This window comes from Salarias fasciatus, chromosome 3 (genome assembly GCF_902148845.1).
Source record: "Salarias fasciatus chromosome 3, fSalaFa1.1, whole genome shotgun sequence".
NCBI lineage: Eukaryota > Metazoa > Chordata > Actinopteri > Blenniiformes > Blenniidae > Salarias > Salarias fasciatus.
Genome location: NC_043747.1, coordinates 2,063,094 through 2,079,140, shown reverse-complemented (window position 1 = coordinate 2,079,140; position 16,047 = coordinate 2,063,094). Strand labels below are relative to the sequence as shown.

Below are 16,047 nucleotides of genomic sequence, written 5' to 3'. Positions count from 1 at the left end.
CCTGGGTAAATTTAAAGAGACAGTAGCAGCGCTGGCGGTGCGCAGCCACCCCGGGGGGGCCGGGGCCCCTGGCGGCTCCACGCTGCCTCCATCACCTCCACCTCCCACCAGTCAACAAGTCCCGTCAGCTGGAGCTGCAGCACCTGCAGGACCGCTGGACAGGCTGTCCCTGAGGGACGGCAGAGGACACGATCCAGAGAAACAGCAAGAGTCAGGGGGACAGAAGACTGTCAGTCAGGGAAAAACAGCAGTTCGACCAGTTAACACTCTGAACCAAGCTGACTGACCTCCAGGAAGCAGGACATCCACGCTGACCCCGAACAGCTTCAGTCTGGACACAAGGCCGTTGTTCAATAATAGGCTCATTTAACAAGATGACAGTAAATCCATCAACCTGGAAGTAATATCCATGAAAATATTGATTTGACAAGTTTCCTGAATTTACTGATTATTAGTGAGCTGGTGGAGCAGTGTTCAGCTGGTTGGAGTTTGCATGTTCTCTCATGCAGGAGTATTCCCACAGCCTAAAACCATGTGAGGTGGAACCAGAGCCCGTCCCCTGCTGGTGGTCATGCTGACTGGAGTGCAGGGACCTCAGCCGCTCTGAGGGGGGTGGGGGAATGGGGGGAGGTGGATCATCAATCTGTATTTTTAACAGAATCAACACCCTGTGATCACTGGAGGAACCTGAGTTGTCAGGAAGTGCAGCCACACTAAGCCCCACCCACCTCTGGTTGTGATTGGCTGTGCCTGGTTTCCTGTCCAATCCCCTTCCTGTCACGAGGAAACCTCTGGTGCAGCTGGCAGCAGCCTGCTGGCCTGGAGCTGCTGTGGGACACCGAGGAGGATGAACACATCTGGACTTCAGTCAACATGAAAGTGTCTGGATGGGTTTTTATCAGAAGGCTGCTTGTAAACGGTGAAAACTACAACTCCCATGATCCTCCGCTTCTGCGTGACGTCATCAAACGTGGTCTTTTGTTATTGTTGGGGTGGATGAGAGATCCCAGGTTGAAGCCTTTAAAGGCTCACACACACTCATTTCTGAGTGCGTTTGTCACAGAATCGTCCTGATCTGAACGCCGTGTTAAACACGAGGCCGAGGCTCTAGAAACGAAGAGGTCACGAGCAGAAACAGCCGCACGTCCATGGACCTCTGTCTAACTGTTCTCTGTCTTTTCTCTTCTTACTTTTTTTTTGATAAGGACATATGTTACTGTTTCTTAATGTTTCTATTCCTGTCGTCTTTAAAGGTTTGGTCTCTCCAGTTCTACTCTAATGCACCTGAATGCATCACCATAACACACCTGCCTCCACGTGAGCCCAGCACCTGAATCCCGCCATGAATCACATGAAAAATAAAAGCTTCCTATACATGGCCAGTGAAGTGTAATGAATAAATCAGACCTCAGCCTTTTTCTCAGACCACAGTCACAAAAAACTACATTTGTTTCAAGATTTATGATATATATTACAAATTCAAAACGATTGAATTTTACATACAAAAGACAACAGTGCAGCAAAAACAGTGAATTGTTAACTTGTTTTTTTAAAAAGAGTATTGATTGAAAAGGCCAAAATATTTCATCCCACATGGTCAAAGAGTACCATCCAAATACATCAGAACCAATGGGCACATACCATGTTCTACCACTAGATGTCGCTGTGAGACCGCAGAAAGCTGCTACAGCAAAGCCTCCAGAAAAACCTGGAGCAGTTTACTACAGCAAATACGGTAGGAAGTACAAACAGAAGAACACTGAAGAGGGCTGAAGAACGAATTCACAGAAGGTTCTGGAACAATCCACCTGGACAAATACATATTACTTTTAATAATAATGAAATAATAATGACAAGAATTAAATTTTATATATATGGTGAAGCAGTGTTTTATATATAAATGTATAGTCCTTTTTATTGTTTTCGTCCCTCCTGTAGGAACATATATGACAGAATTTACGGTAGTGAAGCTGTAAATGTGAAACATCCAAACAATCAATAATCTCACAAAGAAAGAATTTTAACATATATGTTTGATTGAAATTATAAATATAAATTATTTTTAAAATAAAAAGCGTGAATTAATGTTTTGTGCTGATTGTTTGAGTCAATGTGATCTGGAGGTCCCCACAACACACACACACACACACACACACACACACACACACACACACACACACACACACACACACACACACACACACACACACACACACACACACACACACACACACACACACACACACAGGACCCACATCCTGGTACTTGGAGCGTTGTCACGGCAGCCTGGGAGCGGGGAGCTGGCTGTGTGTGTGTTGTGTGTGAGTGTGTGTGAGAGGAAGCGGCCGCAGCGGAGTGTCCGGGCACCGTGTCCGGGCTCCGTGTCTGATCCCGGCCTGTCCCGGCTCCGGGAAGCCGCCTGCAGCCTCGACGGTAGGTGTGCTGAGTGTGTTGGTGCTCTGCGCGGCTCGGCGGTCCTCCGGGCCGGCGGCGGGCGGGAGCGGGCGGGCCGTCCGGCCGGGGGGACGGCGGGGCCGGATCCGGTGTACGGCGCCGCTCCGGGAGACACCGAGCCCCGGCCGCCGCCGCCGCCGCCGCCCGGGCCGCCTGTCCGCCCCGCCGCCGGCTCGGCGGCCCTGGCCGCTGGGCTCGGAGAAGAAAGGGAAACATGGCGCTCGACAGTGATGGAGGGGGACAGCTTTAAAGGGACAGCGTCCTCTGTCTCTTCCTGCTCTCTGCAGCGCGTGCGGAGGCTGCGTCCTTCCCCTGAAGCCTTGAGTTCTCCCTGATAGCTCACCTGCAGCCCTGAACCCCGCAACCTGGATCCCTGAACCCCGCAGCCTGGAGCCCTGAACCCCGCAGCCTGGAGCCCTGAACCCGCAGCCCGGAGCCCTGGGTCTGCAGCCTGCAGCCTGGATTCAGGGCTCCAGGCTGCGGGGTTCAGGGCTCCAGGCTGCGGGGTTCAGGGATCCAGGTTGCGGGGTTCAGGGGGGTTCAGGGCTCCAGGCTGCGGGGTTCAGGGCTCCAGGCTGCGGGGTTCAGGGATCCAGGTTGCGGGGTTCAGGGGGGTTCAGGGCTCCAGGCTGCGGGGTTCAGGGCTCCAGGCTGCGGGGTTCAGGGGTTTCAGGGTTCCAGGCTGCAGGGTTCAGGGGGTTTAGGGCTCCAGGCTGCGGGGTTCAGGGGGTTTAGGGCTCCAGGCTGCAGGGTTCAGGGCTCCAGGCTGCGGGGTTCAGGGCTCCAGGCTGCGGGGTTCAGGGTTCCAGGCTGCGGGGTTCAGGGGGTTCAGGGCTCCAGGCTGCGGGGTTCAGGGCTCCAGGCTGCAGGGTTCAGGGGGTTCAGGGTTCCAGGCTGCGGGGTTCAGGGCTCCAGGCTGCGGGGTTCAGGGGGTTTAGGGCTCCAGGCTGCGGGGTTCAGGGGGGTGTAGGGCTCCAGGCTGCAGGGTTCAGGGCTCCAGGCTGCGGGGTTCAGGGCTCCAGGCTGCAGGGTTCAGGGGGTTCAGGGCTCCAGGCTGCAGGGTTCAGGGGGTTCAGGGCTCCGGGCTGCGGGGTTCAGGGGGTTCAGGGCTCCAGGCTGCGGGGTTCAGGGCTCCAGGCTGCAGGGTTCAGGGGGTTCAGGGTTCCAGGCTGCGGGGTTCAGGGCTCCAGGCTGCGGGGTTCAGGGGGTTTAGGGCTCCAGGCTGCAGGGTTCAGGGCTCCAGGCTGCGGGGTTCAGGGCTCCAGGCTGCAGGGTTCAGGGCTCCAGGCTGCAGGGTTCAGGGGGTTCAGGGCTCCAGGCTGCAGGGTTCAGGGCTCCAGGCTGCAGGGTTCAGGGCTCCAGGCTGCGGGGTTCAGGGGGTTCAGGGCTCCAGGCTGCAGGGTTCAGGGCTCCAGGCTGCAGGGTTCAGGGGGTTCAGGGCTCCAGGCTGAAGGCTCCTGTGTGACCTGTGGATGCAGAGACCCACAGCCGGGCGTCTGCATGGGGGGGGGGGGGACGACATGTCTGGGTTCTCGTGTGGAGGGGGGCCACAGGCCCAGGTTCTACACATGGGGGTTCCAGTCGTCCCACCACAGCTGTCCACTGACAGTGTCATTTCCCATCATGCTTTGCATGACACTCTTAACATTCTCCATACTTGCTGTCTGATCAGGAAGAGATGAGCATGCAGGTTTTTGTTGTTTTGGTGCTGTTGAGTCCTGAATCGACTGATTCAGCTGTTTTTCCGTGTGTGTGTGTGTGTGTGTGTGTGTGTGTGTGTGTGTGTGTGTGTGTGTGTGTGTGTGTGTGTGTGGTGTGGTGTGGTAGATTAGCTAACGGACGTGTGGACAGGGCTGTGTTTGACTGGACTCTGATCTGGACACCAGCAGGATCAATCTGATCCGACTGGAGTGTTTACATGATGAGGAGGGTTTGATGGGACTGATCTGCCTCCATGTAGACCAACGAACCTCCGCGGGGATTCGGTTCGACGCAGCAGGATGACGTTTCACAGCCTGTGGAGGGTTCTGGTGTGTGTGAGTGGATTTATGGAGGTGTGGTGATAGTTTTGAGAGTGCGTGAAACAGATCAATGAAAAAAATAATTGGAATATCACAATTGGTGTGTGTGTGTGTGTGTGTATAAACACAAATGTCCCAAGTAAAGTTAAAATAACCTGAAATTACTGTCAATACACACTGTTCTAACTAATGAGCTTCAACACACACTTCTGTTTATAGGAATGGACGTTTTAACGCTGTCAGTCTGAACCGTTTGAGGAGGAGCTGGCGGGGCTCGTCACATGACCACTTGCACAGTTCGTTTCCTCAGTGGTCACTACTGACCTCCTAACCCTAATCCCAACATAATTGGCGTTGCTTTCGTCAACAACAGCTTTCCTCACGTCCTTATTATCCCAGTGAGGTGCAAACTGAAGTCACATGACCTAGAGTTCCAGTCGACAGAGCGGACTGAGGGAACGATGCACTTTCGGATGGCTTTTGCTGACTGTTCCGGTTCCCTCTGACTGGGTTTTCTGTTCTCAGGACGCCTCCATGCGGCTGTGATGGCTGACGGCAGCTGCTCGGCAGCACCACGCAGAGGGGAACCACCGAGTCTTCGATCCCGAGTCGTCTGGACTGATGGGCTCGACCCACCCGGCGTCGCCAGGCAGGAGATTACCGCTGAATGAGAACTGCTAGGCCGTCCAGGCTGGCCGTAGCATGCCAACCGCAAAAGGTAAAGGTGGCGCGGCAGCCCACCGCTATCGACCGGCCTCGGAGTACGACGACGCCACGCTGGCTCAGAAGAGGGAGTACTGGAGGAACAAGAAGCGAGAGCAGAGGGCCCGGCTGTCGGAGCGCAGAGGGAAGCCAGCGCACGCCAGCCAGGGCGAAACGCCTCCACGCCTAAATGCCCCGGCGGGGGCAAATTCCTGTTTGTCAGACGCTATTTCTGTTTCGTGCTCTCCTCTGAAGGGTAATGATTCGTTCAGTTGTGCACCACATAGTCAAAATACTGAGGTGGGCATTTTGTTCAAAGACAATGAAAGCCAGGACGGCAAGTGGCTTCAGGCGGCTGAGCTTGGCGAGGTATTGCCGCCGCTACCAGCTTCTCACCCCGTCTCCGCCAAGCCTGCTGGGGGCAACACAGCCGCCCTGAAGCACCCGGCTGTCCGGGGTGCTTTGCGCATGGCCGTCACCTCAGCCGCATCCAGTGGATCCCAGCCGAACACCAGTTCCTCAGTGCCTCCTGTCAGAGCCACCCCAACCCTCAATGGCAGCTCCACTACAGCAGCGCCTCAGCCATTTGTGTCTATGCAGGGCGCATTCGTGCCCAAACCCCAAGATAAGGCACAAACCACGCCGCCCGCTCAGCCCAGAGGCTCACCCACCAGGGTAACCGCCGGCATCGCTCCGGTGTCTTCTCCATGTGGCCCGGGTTCTATCAAAACAGAGGGCACCACCGTGAGCCCACCCCCTCAAGCCGGAACGAGTGCCTTGGTCGTCGCACAGAGGGCTAAAGGCAACGCACACCCGTCCCTGGAGTCCGAGGAGGAGAAAGCGGCCAAACGGCGGGAGATCTGGCGCATCAAAAAGCGAGAGCAGAGGGCAAAGCTGGCGGCCCGGCTGCCCAAAAACCGAGAGAGGGAGCGGGGTGCGGAGGCGGCACTTCACGAGGAGACTGCACCGGGTTCCAGAGGCAGAATGGTTCTTCATCCGTGTCAGCCAGGTCTGAGAGGGCCGATCCAGAGACGCCGGGCCGGCCCAGTGGCGTGCTCGTCTGTCAAACAGGAGCGAGATGAACTGCAAAGTGGAGCAGCGGCTGTAGCTGTCGGGAACCTGCAGAGGGACCCGGCGAAGTCACCCCACGGGAATCACATCATGCAGTCGATCCCAGTTGATGGCGCGTTGGTCAGGAGGCGGCTCGATTCTCTGCGAAAGCCTCAAAACCATGTGTATCTTAATAGCGTTACCCGCGGGATGGCCCGGTGTAAAACGCCCAGGCAAAGATTCATCGACGCCCAGAAGACCTTCATGCATCTGAGGAACCTCAGATGTAAGTCCCCCTTTGTGTCTTCGGTGTTCGGTCCCAGAGGTATGCCCAGAATTGACCCCAACGACACACCTGAGCAGATCATAGCCAAACGGCGAGAGTACTGGCGGCTGAAGAAGCGTGAGCAGCGAGCGAAGCTGTCGGTGGAGGTGAAGGCCCGACTGAAAGAGAAAGACTCCCTGATGCGGAGAGTGAAACGTTACCAGCATATACTGGAGGAGATGCGGAAGGCCAGAGCGCCCGCCCGCTCAGTAGGGGGCGCCCTCACCCACGCCTCCGAGACTATCGGAGGGTTCATCAAGGAAGACGGGACTCTGACGGTCAACATACCCCAGAATCCCGCAAACTACGTCTCTGCCACCAACAAAAGTGAGGAAGTATGCCGCGTGGTTCCGAAGAATCAGCCGACTGCTAAACACAGAGGCGTCGGTCCGGTCCGGGTAAAGCCCCCTCCGTCTTCACTCGGCCCTCCTCAGGTGAAAGTCTCGTTTCCTCTCGCTGGACAGTCGGCCAACAAGCCTCCGTCGTTACTGTCCATCAGACCACATGCTCATCTGGAAAGCACAACTCTCCCAGACCCACAGCCGTTAGCGGTGCAGAGCGCCGGCCAGCTCACGCTCAGCCACCCTCACACGGCCCAGGACTCGCTTTCCCCCGGGCCGGCGGCGGGCCCGGCGGCGGGCCCGGCGCTCGGCGGCTGCGTCATGAAGATGGCCGTGTCGTGCAGCGCGCCCTCGCTGCCGGGCCTGTCTCTGGATCCGGGGCTGACGGAGGAGGTGAAGATGGCTAAGAAGAGGGAGTACTGGAGGATGAAGAAACGCGAGCAGCGAGCGGCTCGTGCTTTCTGTCTCAAGCAAGGTGTCTTCCAGTCCAGGGCCTTCAGTGCCCTGCAGAGGATCAAGGCTCAGAAGCAAGCACCAGTCCCTCCCGTGCCTCTGTGTCCCGTCAGCTGCCCAGCGAGCGCACAGCCTCTTCCCCCCGACGGCGCGTCGGTGACGCCCGAGGTGAAGCAGGAGGGCCGGTCTCTGCCGGCGCCGGACCTCAGCTCCCAGCCAGACCCCGCCGTCTGTCCAGATGTCAAACCCCCCCCGCCGTCGCCGCCGCCGCCGGAGCTGGACCCCGCTCTGACTGCGGACAGCCAGGCCACCACGCTGCTGGCCGTGGCCTCCATGAAGAAGCTCCTGGAGGAGTCGCTCAGCACCGTGACCGACGGCAGTCAGACGGACATCAAGGTGGAGGCGAGCGACGAGGCCTCGGACGAGGACATCAAGCCACATTTACCTCAGCTGTTCCTGGACAGCGACGACATGTCCCCCGTCACCGCGGACCTGACTCTGCAGATGAGGGACTGGCAGCCAGAGGACGGGGACGTGGACGGGGACGTGGCGCAAGAGCCAATCAGCCCTCAGCTCGACCAGTCGTTTTTCATCGGCGAGACGTCTCCACCGCTTCCTCCCACCTGCGAGAGCTCATCCCAGACCCCCTCCAGCTTCATCCTGACCCCCGACGGGCCGTCCTCTCCACACCTTCACCTCGAGAACTCTCCAGAAACACCGGGGCTCCACGGCGTCCCGGCTGCGTCCCCGGACCGGCGGCAGGACGAGCCGCAGCGGCGCCCGCCGGACGGCGGTCCGCCGCCGCCGCCGGCGCAGAGCAGCCTGCAGAGGAAGAGGGAGTACTGGAAGCTGATGAAGAGGCAGCAGAGAGCCCGGCTCAAGGCCCACCAGAAGGACCGCAGCAGGGAGTCCAGCCAGCGGACACGTCCCAGAAACACCAGGGTGAGAGGGTACACACACACACACACACACACACACACACACACACAGAAAGACAGCAGTATTGTATATGTACAGAACAGGGATGGGCACTCCTCTGTTGTGTTTCAGACTCCGGGCCTCGTCACCATCATGCCCAAACAGCCGGTGGCTCCTCCTCCTCTCGCCGCCGCCGCCGCCGGCAGCATCCCGGCCGTCCTGCTGGTGTCTCGGCCCGCCGTCCCAGCCCCGCGGTCCCCCGACTCCCTCCTCCAGCTGCCGTCCCCCGGCACCGACGGGAACTCTGCGGCTCTCCAGCTTTCGCCGGTCAAAGAGTGGACGTGTCCGCCGGAGTGGACGTGTGAGGGCGCGGACGCGGCGCCGTCCCCGCCCACCCTGAAGCCCCCGGACAACCCGCTGTCCAGCATCAACCTGCAGCCCATCGAACCCCCGGGACCGAGCCCACCCGCCGTCCTCAGCCCCATCAGGATCCCCAGCCCCCAGCCGCAAAGCCCCGCCCACACGCTGCCCTCCCCCCCCGCCAGGCCGCCACCCGCGAGCACCTTGGCCCCCCCGAAGCCCGTCCCGGGCGAGTCCCAGGAGGACTTCCTCCGCAGGAAGAGGGAGTACTGGAGGATCAAGAAGAAGGAGCAGAGAGCCAGGAAGGCCAGTCAGCAGAAGGACAGCCCCCCAAAGATGGCGTCCAGCAGCAGCAGCCGGCCCGTCCTGCTGCCCGCCGAGGACCCCCACCCACAGGTGAGAGCCGCACACACACACACACACACACACACCTCCGCCCGGTGGCGACTCGGGTCAGCCTGACAGAATGACGGCTCTGGTGGTTCCCTCCGCTGCAGGACTGCGAGCAGTGGGCGGAGTCTGAGGACCCCCAGCGAATCATGAGGTGAGAAACACTCTGCCTTCCATTCACGCTGCCGCCGGCGCCGCGCAGGCCGCTCACCCAGTCTGTCTTCCACAGCGTGGCGATGGACGGCGGCCCGGGAGGATTCTCGTACACGGACTACCCGGTGCCGGCGGGAGGTGAGGGCCTTGATACCGGGTTACCGTGGAAACGCTCCAACCGCAGCGGGTCGTCGGGAGCACAGCCGGATGTTCCAAATCCAAGTAGCGAGTGACTGGAGGGCACGAGGCGGTCCCAGAGGGCTGGGGCTCCGGGTCACGCCGTGCAGGACGGTCTGTGACAGACGCTGGAGGACAGACGCGAGACGTGTCCTCTGGTGTCCTCCAACAGCCTGTGAGACAGCTGTCTCTCTGACAGACATGTGAAGCACTCAGCAGTGTCTCAGGAGACGCTGGACAGTCTCTCTGTGTCGGAGGTCAGTGGACCAGGCTCTTCAGACGTCCTGCTGGACCGGGCCTCCGTCCAGTCCTCTGCAGTGTCTTTGTCCGGCCACTAGTTGGCGCTGTATTGATGGAATACAGTCAGTCTCAGGGTCTGTGTGAAGAACCGAGGACAGAGCCGGGGGGGTCGAGGACAGAGCCTGGGGGGGACGAGGACAGAGCCGGGGGAGACGAGGACAGAGCCTGGGGGGGACGAGGACAGAGCCGGGGGAGACGAGGACAGAGCCGGGGGGGGTCGAGGACAGAGCCTGGGGGGGACGAGGACAGAGCCGGGGGAGACGAGGACAGAGCCGGGGGGTTCGAGGACAGAGCCTGGGGGGGACGAGGACAGAGCCGGGGGGGTCGAGGACAGAGCCGGGGGGGGTCGAGGACAGAGCCTGGGGGGGTCGAGGACAGAGCCTGGGGGGACGAGGACAGATGGAGTGAGCGGTTGAATCCGATCTGCTAGCTAACAGACGCTAATGTTCCACTAAGTTTTTCTGTCAGTTTTTTGATGACCTCAGGATGACCTCTGGTTAACTGGTCTCCCCCCCCCCCCCACAGACGAGCCGGACGTCCTGTTCTCGGAGCTGGACGGCGCCGGCGGGGACGAGGCCCCCGTGTCGGACGGCGTGTGGCGGAGCCGCTACCTCATGGACCACGACCCGCTCAACCAGCTGCTGGTGTGCATGGTGTGCGGCGAGCTGCAGTACTCCCACGGCCTGGAGGGGGTCCGGGCCCACATCGACGAGGCCCACCCCCACACCCTCGGCCTGGACCCCGCCCACCGCCGCCGCATCCTGGAGGCCTGGGACGAGCAGGTGTCCCGCAGGGAGCGCTTCTTCACCAGCCAGCTGCAGCAGCACGGGGGGGCGCTGGCAGGTGAGGGGGGAGGGGGGAGGGGGGGGCGGAGGTGTGAAGAGGAAGAGCTCACCTCTCCTCCTCTTCTTCACGTCTTTTACAGACAGCCAGAGGAACTGAGCGGCGGCCGCTCGACTGAGGAGGAGCCTCGCCGTCCGCCGGCGGTCCGGACTAAAGCTTTACCTCATTTCCTCCTGCCAAGGCGGCGGGGCGGCGGTTCACCGCGGTTCATGGCGGCGGTTCACCGCGGTTCATGGCGGCGGTTCACGGCGGCGGGACGGCGGTTCACGGACGCCGCCGGACACCTCCAGGCTGCAGAGACCGTCACTGTTCCTCCTCAGCAGAGGACTGAAAAAAAAAAGACAGTTTCTCTTTCCTTTCTCAGCTTTAATTTTGTGACAGCAGGAAGCAGGGGGTCATTAGGGCAGAGGTCAGAGGTCATCGCTCGCTGCATTTCACGCAGCAGAGCTGCTCTTTCAAAACCTCAAAATCTCCACAAGACAAACTTCAGTCTTTGCTGCTGAAGCTTTTCCACACAAACGTAAAGCAGCACAATGAAGAGAAACGCTGGAAGCTCCTCCCTCTCAGCAGGCGGCTCCTTTACTGACGTGAAGCGGCAGCGCCGCCTAGTGGCAGGACGGGGACAACCGGAGGGACGCTGCTGGAGGTCAGAGGGTCAATCACATGACCCCATTATTCAGATTTAAGGTTTAAATTCTCCTGAAATGAGAAAAAGTCCAAATGTGGCCGATGTGTTTCTGGAGTTTTAGCGTCAAACGGGTTCCGTTTGCCTCCTGAGATCAAACCTGCGGGACGTTTCCTCACTTTTAAAGCCGTGTTTTTTCCCACCAGCCTAAATCCCAGCTGATCAGGACGACGTCGTGTTGGAGGTTCAGCTGGAAGCTTCAAGCTGTTTGACTTCATTTCACGTTTTTAGAGTTCTGCATTTGAATCCAATGTGTTGTTTTACACTTTAAAAGGTCATTTATTGAAAAAAAAAAAAAAAGGGTCCTAAATACGGTCACTTCCTTTTCCTCATTCCGTTAAAACGTCCTAAAAGACGAAACGCTGTGAGACCATGAGCTGAACTCCAGAGGTCAAAGGGGGATTTCAGCTTCTTTACACACAAACTTGAAAAACACTTTTACACTTTTCCTCATTTTTCTTTTCTTTTACATATTTTATTAGTTTTTCTAAACTAAATTTGAGAGTAAACGGGCTATCAGACGACCCCCCCGTGTAAAACCTCCAGCGTTCACACTGTAAATACAGGAAGCCGAGCTTTATTCATTATTTATTGGCGGCGCTGTCCAGGCGTCCTTCATGTCCGTAGTTAGCTCCATGTTCTCCCTGCTCCCTGCATGACCGGGAGCTGGGCGGCCGTCTGCGTCCCATCCTCCTCTCTCTGTGTCTTTAAGTTCTGAAAATGCTGAAATGTTGGGCGGAGTCTGAGCACAACGCTGCAGGGCGGAGGCCGAGAATGTACCGCAGACCTGGCCACTTGTTTACCGTTTCAAAGGGAATGTTTCGATGCCTTTTCAGTAATAAACCTTTTCTACCTTCTTCACCACTCTTTGGTCTCATTTTACACTGAAACTTTCGGCCAGAAGGTCCGAGCTCGGCGGTGTGGAACCGGCTCGGCAGCAGAGCGGTGCCTTGCTGTCTGGTCCGTTGGCAGCGCTGGAGGAGGGCTTTACAGAGGTCGTCGCCACAAGCCGCTGAGCAGGACGAGCTCCCGGAAAGTCGCCTCGTCGGCGTTACACGAAGGAGTCGACGTTGAGGTTTTCTCGTCGAGCTGCACGTCGGACATGAGCCTCTCTGTACCCCACCTGGGAAAAGACTGGAAGCGCCAAAATAAGAGCCGTGAAACCAGCTTTTCCACGAAGAACCACACTCTGCCGATTGATGGTCTATTAGCACACGATCAGCCCATTTCCTCTTGAATTACACTTCTGTTTCAACTTAATTTTGGCACAAAGTTACAGCTTCAGTGTACATCACGAACAGCTGCTCGTTGAATGGAAAAAGGTTTTTTTTTCTTTACTTACAGCAGTAAGTTGGCCGTTAGGAACCATGTTGCCCAGTGTCAGTTATACCGTCAGTCACATCGTTTTTACAAACCCTCTGATTGACGCCGTAAAGCTTTTCTCTTTCTGGGCTCCTCTGGGATCTTGTAGCTTGGTTTCAGATCTTGAAGAGTCTTCAGTGTTTGTCTTCAGAGGCTTTGTTTCTCTGGTCAGTTTTCCTTCAATCCGGGCCTTTAGCTACCGTCTGATTTCCCTGCCGGTCGCTGAGTACCTGCTGACCTTTGACATGAGGCGAGTCGCTGTCTCTCGCTCTGGTCTGGGGCCGTCTTCAGATCCACTGGGGCTCTGGGGGCCGCAGGAAAATCAAAAAAGAGATGTGCCAGGAATGAAATAACAAGAAACGAAACATCAGGTTTGAAAAGTTCCTCTCTAAGATGATCCTCATGTGAGCATGCTGCTCGTACTGGAGGTTTGAAGCCTCTGGGAAACACTTGCGGGTCTTTTCAGTCATTTCAGTCGATGTCTGGCGGATTCCAGAAGGAAACCTCAGTCTGTGGAATAAACACTGTTCACTACAGAACCAACTCTTGGGGCGATCAATAAACAAACCAAGCTGTTCAAGTCAAAGTGCAGCGAGTGCCAATGCATTATTAGCATAGCAGGCTAACTAGCTCACAAGCTGCTGTAATGCTAACTGGTGTCGCACCACAAACCTCTTCTTTCATCAGAGGTTACAAACATGATACCGTACTGAATCCATTCATCATTCAAAAAACTGACGAACGATTGCTTCAGTGATGCCTATCATTATTTATTATTGTTATATGAAAATGAATCCGTGAAATAAGTAGGAGGGCTGAGAAATGAATAAACTGAAAAACCCAAAATAATGAAATAAAATTGTCTGTGGAGCCAGAAACACCGATCGATAATGTTTAACTTGCTTTAAAAAGAGAAATAATTCCTCTTCCTCCAGTGGAGGGCAGCAGCTCACCGCAGCATTCCTGTCCTCTTCCTCCTCTCACCTGGGACTTCCTCTTCATCCACCTGCCTTTAATTCAGCAATTTTCAGATTCCTGTAGAAGGTAAATCGCACAGCTGGATGGTCTGATAACACAGCTGGATGGACTGATCTGCAGCTGGATGGTCTGATCTGCAGCTGGATGGTCTGATCTGCAGCTGGATGGACTGATAACACAGCTGGATGGTCTGATCTGCAGCTGGATGGACTGATAACACAGCTGGATGGACTGATCTGCAGCTGGATGGACTGATAACACAGCTGGATGGTCTGATAACACAGCTGGATGGTCTGATCTGCAGCTGGATGGTCTGATCTGCAGCTGGATGGTCTGATCTGCAGCTGGATGGTCTGATAACACAGCTGGATGGACTGATCTGCAGCTGGATGGTCTGATCTGCAGCTGGATGGACTGATCTGCAGCTGGATGGTCTGATAACACAGCTGGATGGACTGATCTGCAGCTGGATGGACTGATAACACAGCTGGATGGTCTGATAACACAGCTGGATGGTCTGATCTGCAGCTGGATGGACTGATAACACAGCTGGATGGTCTGATCTGCAGCTGGATGGTCTGATCTGCAGCTGGATGGTCTGATCTGCAGATGGATGGACTGATCTGCAGCTGGATGGTCTGATCTGCAGCTGGATGGTCTGATAACACAGCTGGATGGTCTGATCTGCAGCTGGATGGACTGATAACACAGCTGGATGGTCTGATCTGCAGATGGATGGACTGATCTGCAGCTGGATGGTCTGATCTGCAGCTGGATGGTCTGATCTGCAGCTGGATGGACTGATAACACAGCTGGATGGTCTGATAACACAGCTGGATGGACTGATCTGCAGCTGGATGGTCTGATCTGCAGCTGGATGGTCTGATCTGCAGCTGGATGGTCTGATCTGCAGCTGGATGGACTGATCTGCAGCTGGATGGTCTGATCTGCAGCTGGATGGTCTGATCTGCAGCTGGATGGTCTGATCTGCAGCTGGATGGTCTGATCTGCAGCTGGATGGACTGATAACGCAGCTGGATGGTCTGATCTGCAGCTGGATGGTCTGATCTGCAGCTGGATGGTCTGATCTGCAGCTGGATGGTCTGATCTGCAGATGGATGGACTGATCTGCAGATGGATGGACTGATCTGCAGCTGGATGGTCTGATCTGCAGCTGGATGGACTGATAACACAGCTGGATGGTCTGATAACACAGCTGGATGGTCTGATCAGAATCAGAATCAGTTTATTGTCATTGCACAATGTGCAACGAAATTTCAAGCAGCATCCGTGTATATATAATTTAAAAGAACAACCAACAATAGTGCAAATTTAAAAGGAAAACATAAATAGAAAAAAATCATATATAGAAAAGAACTTGCAGTATTTGCAGATTATTGCACATTTCCATGAGTGTGTGTCTGTCAGTGACCCTTCAGATTCAGTGCAGTGATGGCTTGTGGAAAGAAGCTGTTTCTTAGTCTGTTTGTCTTTGTTTTGATGGGCCTGTAGCGCCTGCCAGAGGGTAACAGTTCAAACAGGTGGTGTGCTGGGTGGGTACTGTCTCTTTTGATTGCCTCAGCTCTGCTGAGGCAGCGGGATGTGAATAAGTCTCTGATGGAGGGAAGAGGGCATCCGATGATCTTTTCAGCTGTCCTCACCACTCTTTGTTGTCTGCAGCTGGATGGACTGATCTGCAGCTGGATGGACTGATCTGCAGCTGGATGGTCTGATCTGCAGCTGGATGGTCTGAGGACTGATCTGCAGCTGGATGGTCTGAGGACTGATCTGCAGCTGGATGGTCTGAGGACTGATCTGCAGCTGGATGGTCTGATCTGCAGCTGGATGGTCTGATCTGCAGCTGGATGGTCTGATCTGCAGCTGGATGGACTGATAACACAGCTGGATGGTCTGATCTGCAGCTGGATGGACTGATAACACAGCTGGATGGTCTGATCTGCAGCTGGATGGACTGATAACACAGCTGGATGGTCTGATCTGCAGCTGGATGGACTGATCTGCAGCTGGATGGACTGATAACACAGCTGGATGGTCTGATCTGCAGCTGGATGGTCTGATCTGCAGCTGGATGGTCTGATCTGCAGCTGGATGGACTGATCTGCAGTTGGGAGAGTAAAATCCACCCATCACAGCAGATGTTTCACATTGATCTGAGAGAAACCTTCAAGAAACCAGACTCAGTCTCACCCTATAGTCCATCCTTCTTTTCTGTCGTGAAGCAGATTGAGATGGAAACACCTCAATGACAAGTTTTTGTCTTCTTAGTTTTTAATGAGATGTGTGATGGCAAAAGTGGATGAAACACTTCTGACTATTTTTATTTTTCAGTCCAGGAGCCACGTTTCCTTGCTGCAGATAGTAATGCGGACAGTTTCTTGGTTGTAGTTACTGTGAAAAGATCTGGGAACTGGAAATCAAATGAAACGAGGTTTGAGGTCGTGGAAGTACACTAAAAGAGAATTAAAAGATATTTTCAGAGGTTCATTGAGTGTATATTTGCTTCCTACAAGAGTC

At 55.8% G+C, this 16,047-nt stretch overlaps 1 protein-coding gene across 1 annotated transcript; it reads left to right on the top strand.

Moving 5' to 3' along the window:
- Nucleotides 1–2,284: 2,284 nt before the first annotated feature.
- On the top strand, nt 2,285–11,484 carry LOC115385999 (serine/arginine repetitive matrix protein 2). Its single transcript, XM_030088126.1, has 7 exons — nt 2,285–2,433; nt 5,001–8,288; nt 8,397–9,020; nt 9,122–9,168; nt 9,244–9,305; nt 10,170–10,487; nt 10,570–11,484. The coding sequence occupies exons 2-7, from the start codon at nt 5,178–5,180 to the stop codon at nt 10,584–10,586; spliced, it is 4,179 nt and encodes a 1,392-aa protein (XP_029943986.1). The 5' UTR covers nt 2,285–2,433; nt 5,001–5,177; the 3' UTR covers nt 10,587–11,484.
- The last annotated feature ends 4,563 nt before the right edge of the window (nt 11,485–16,047 follow it).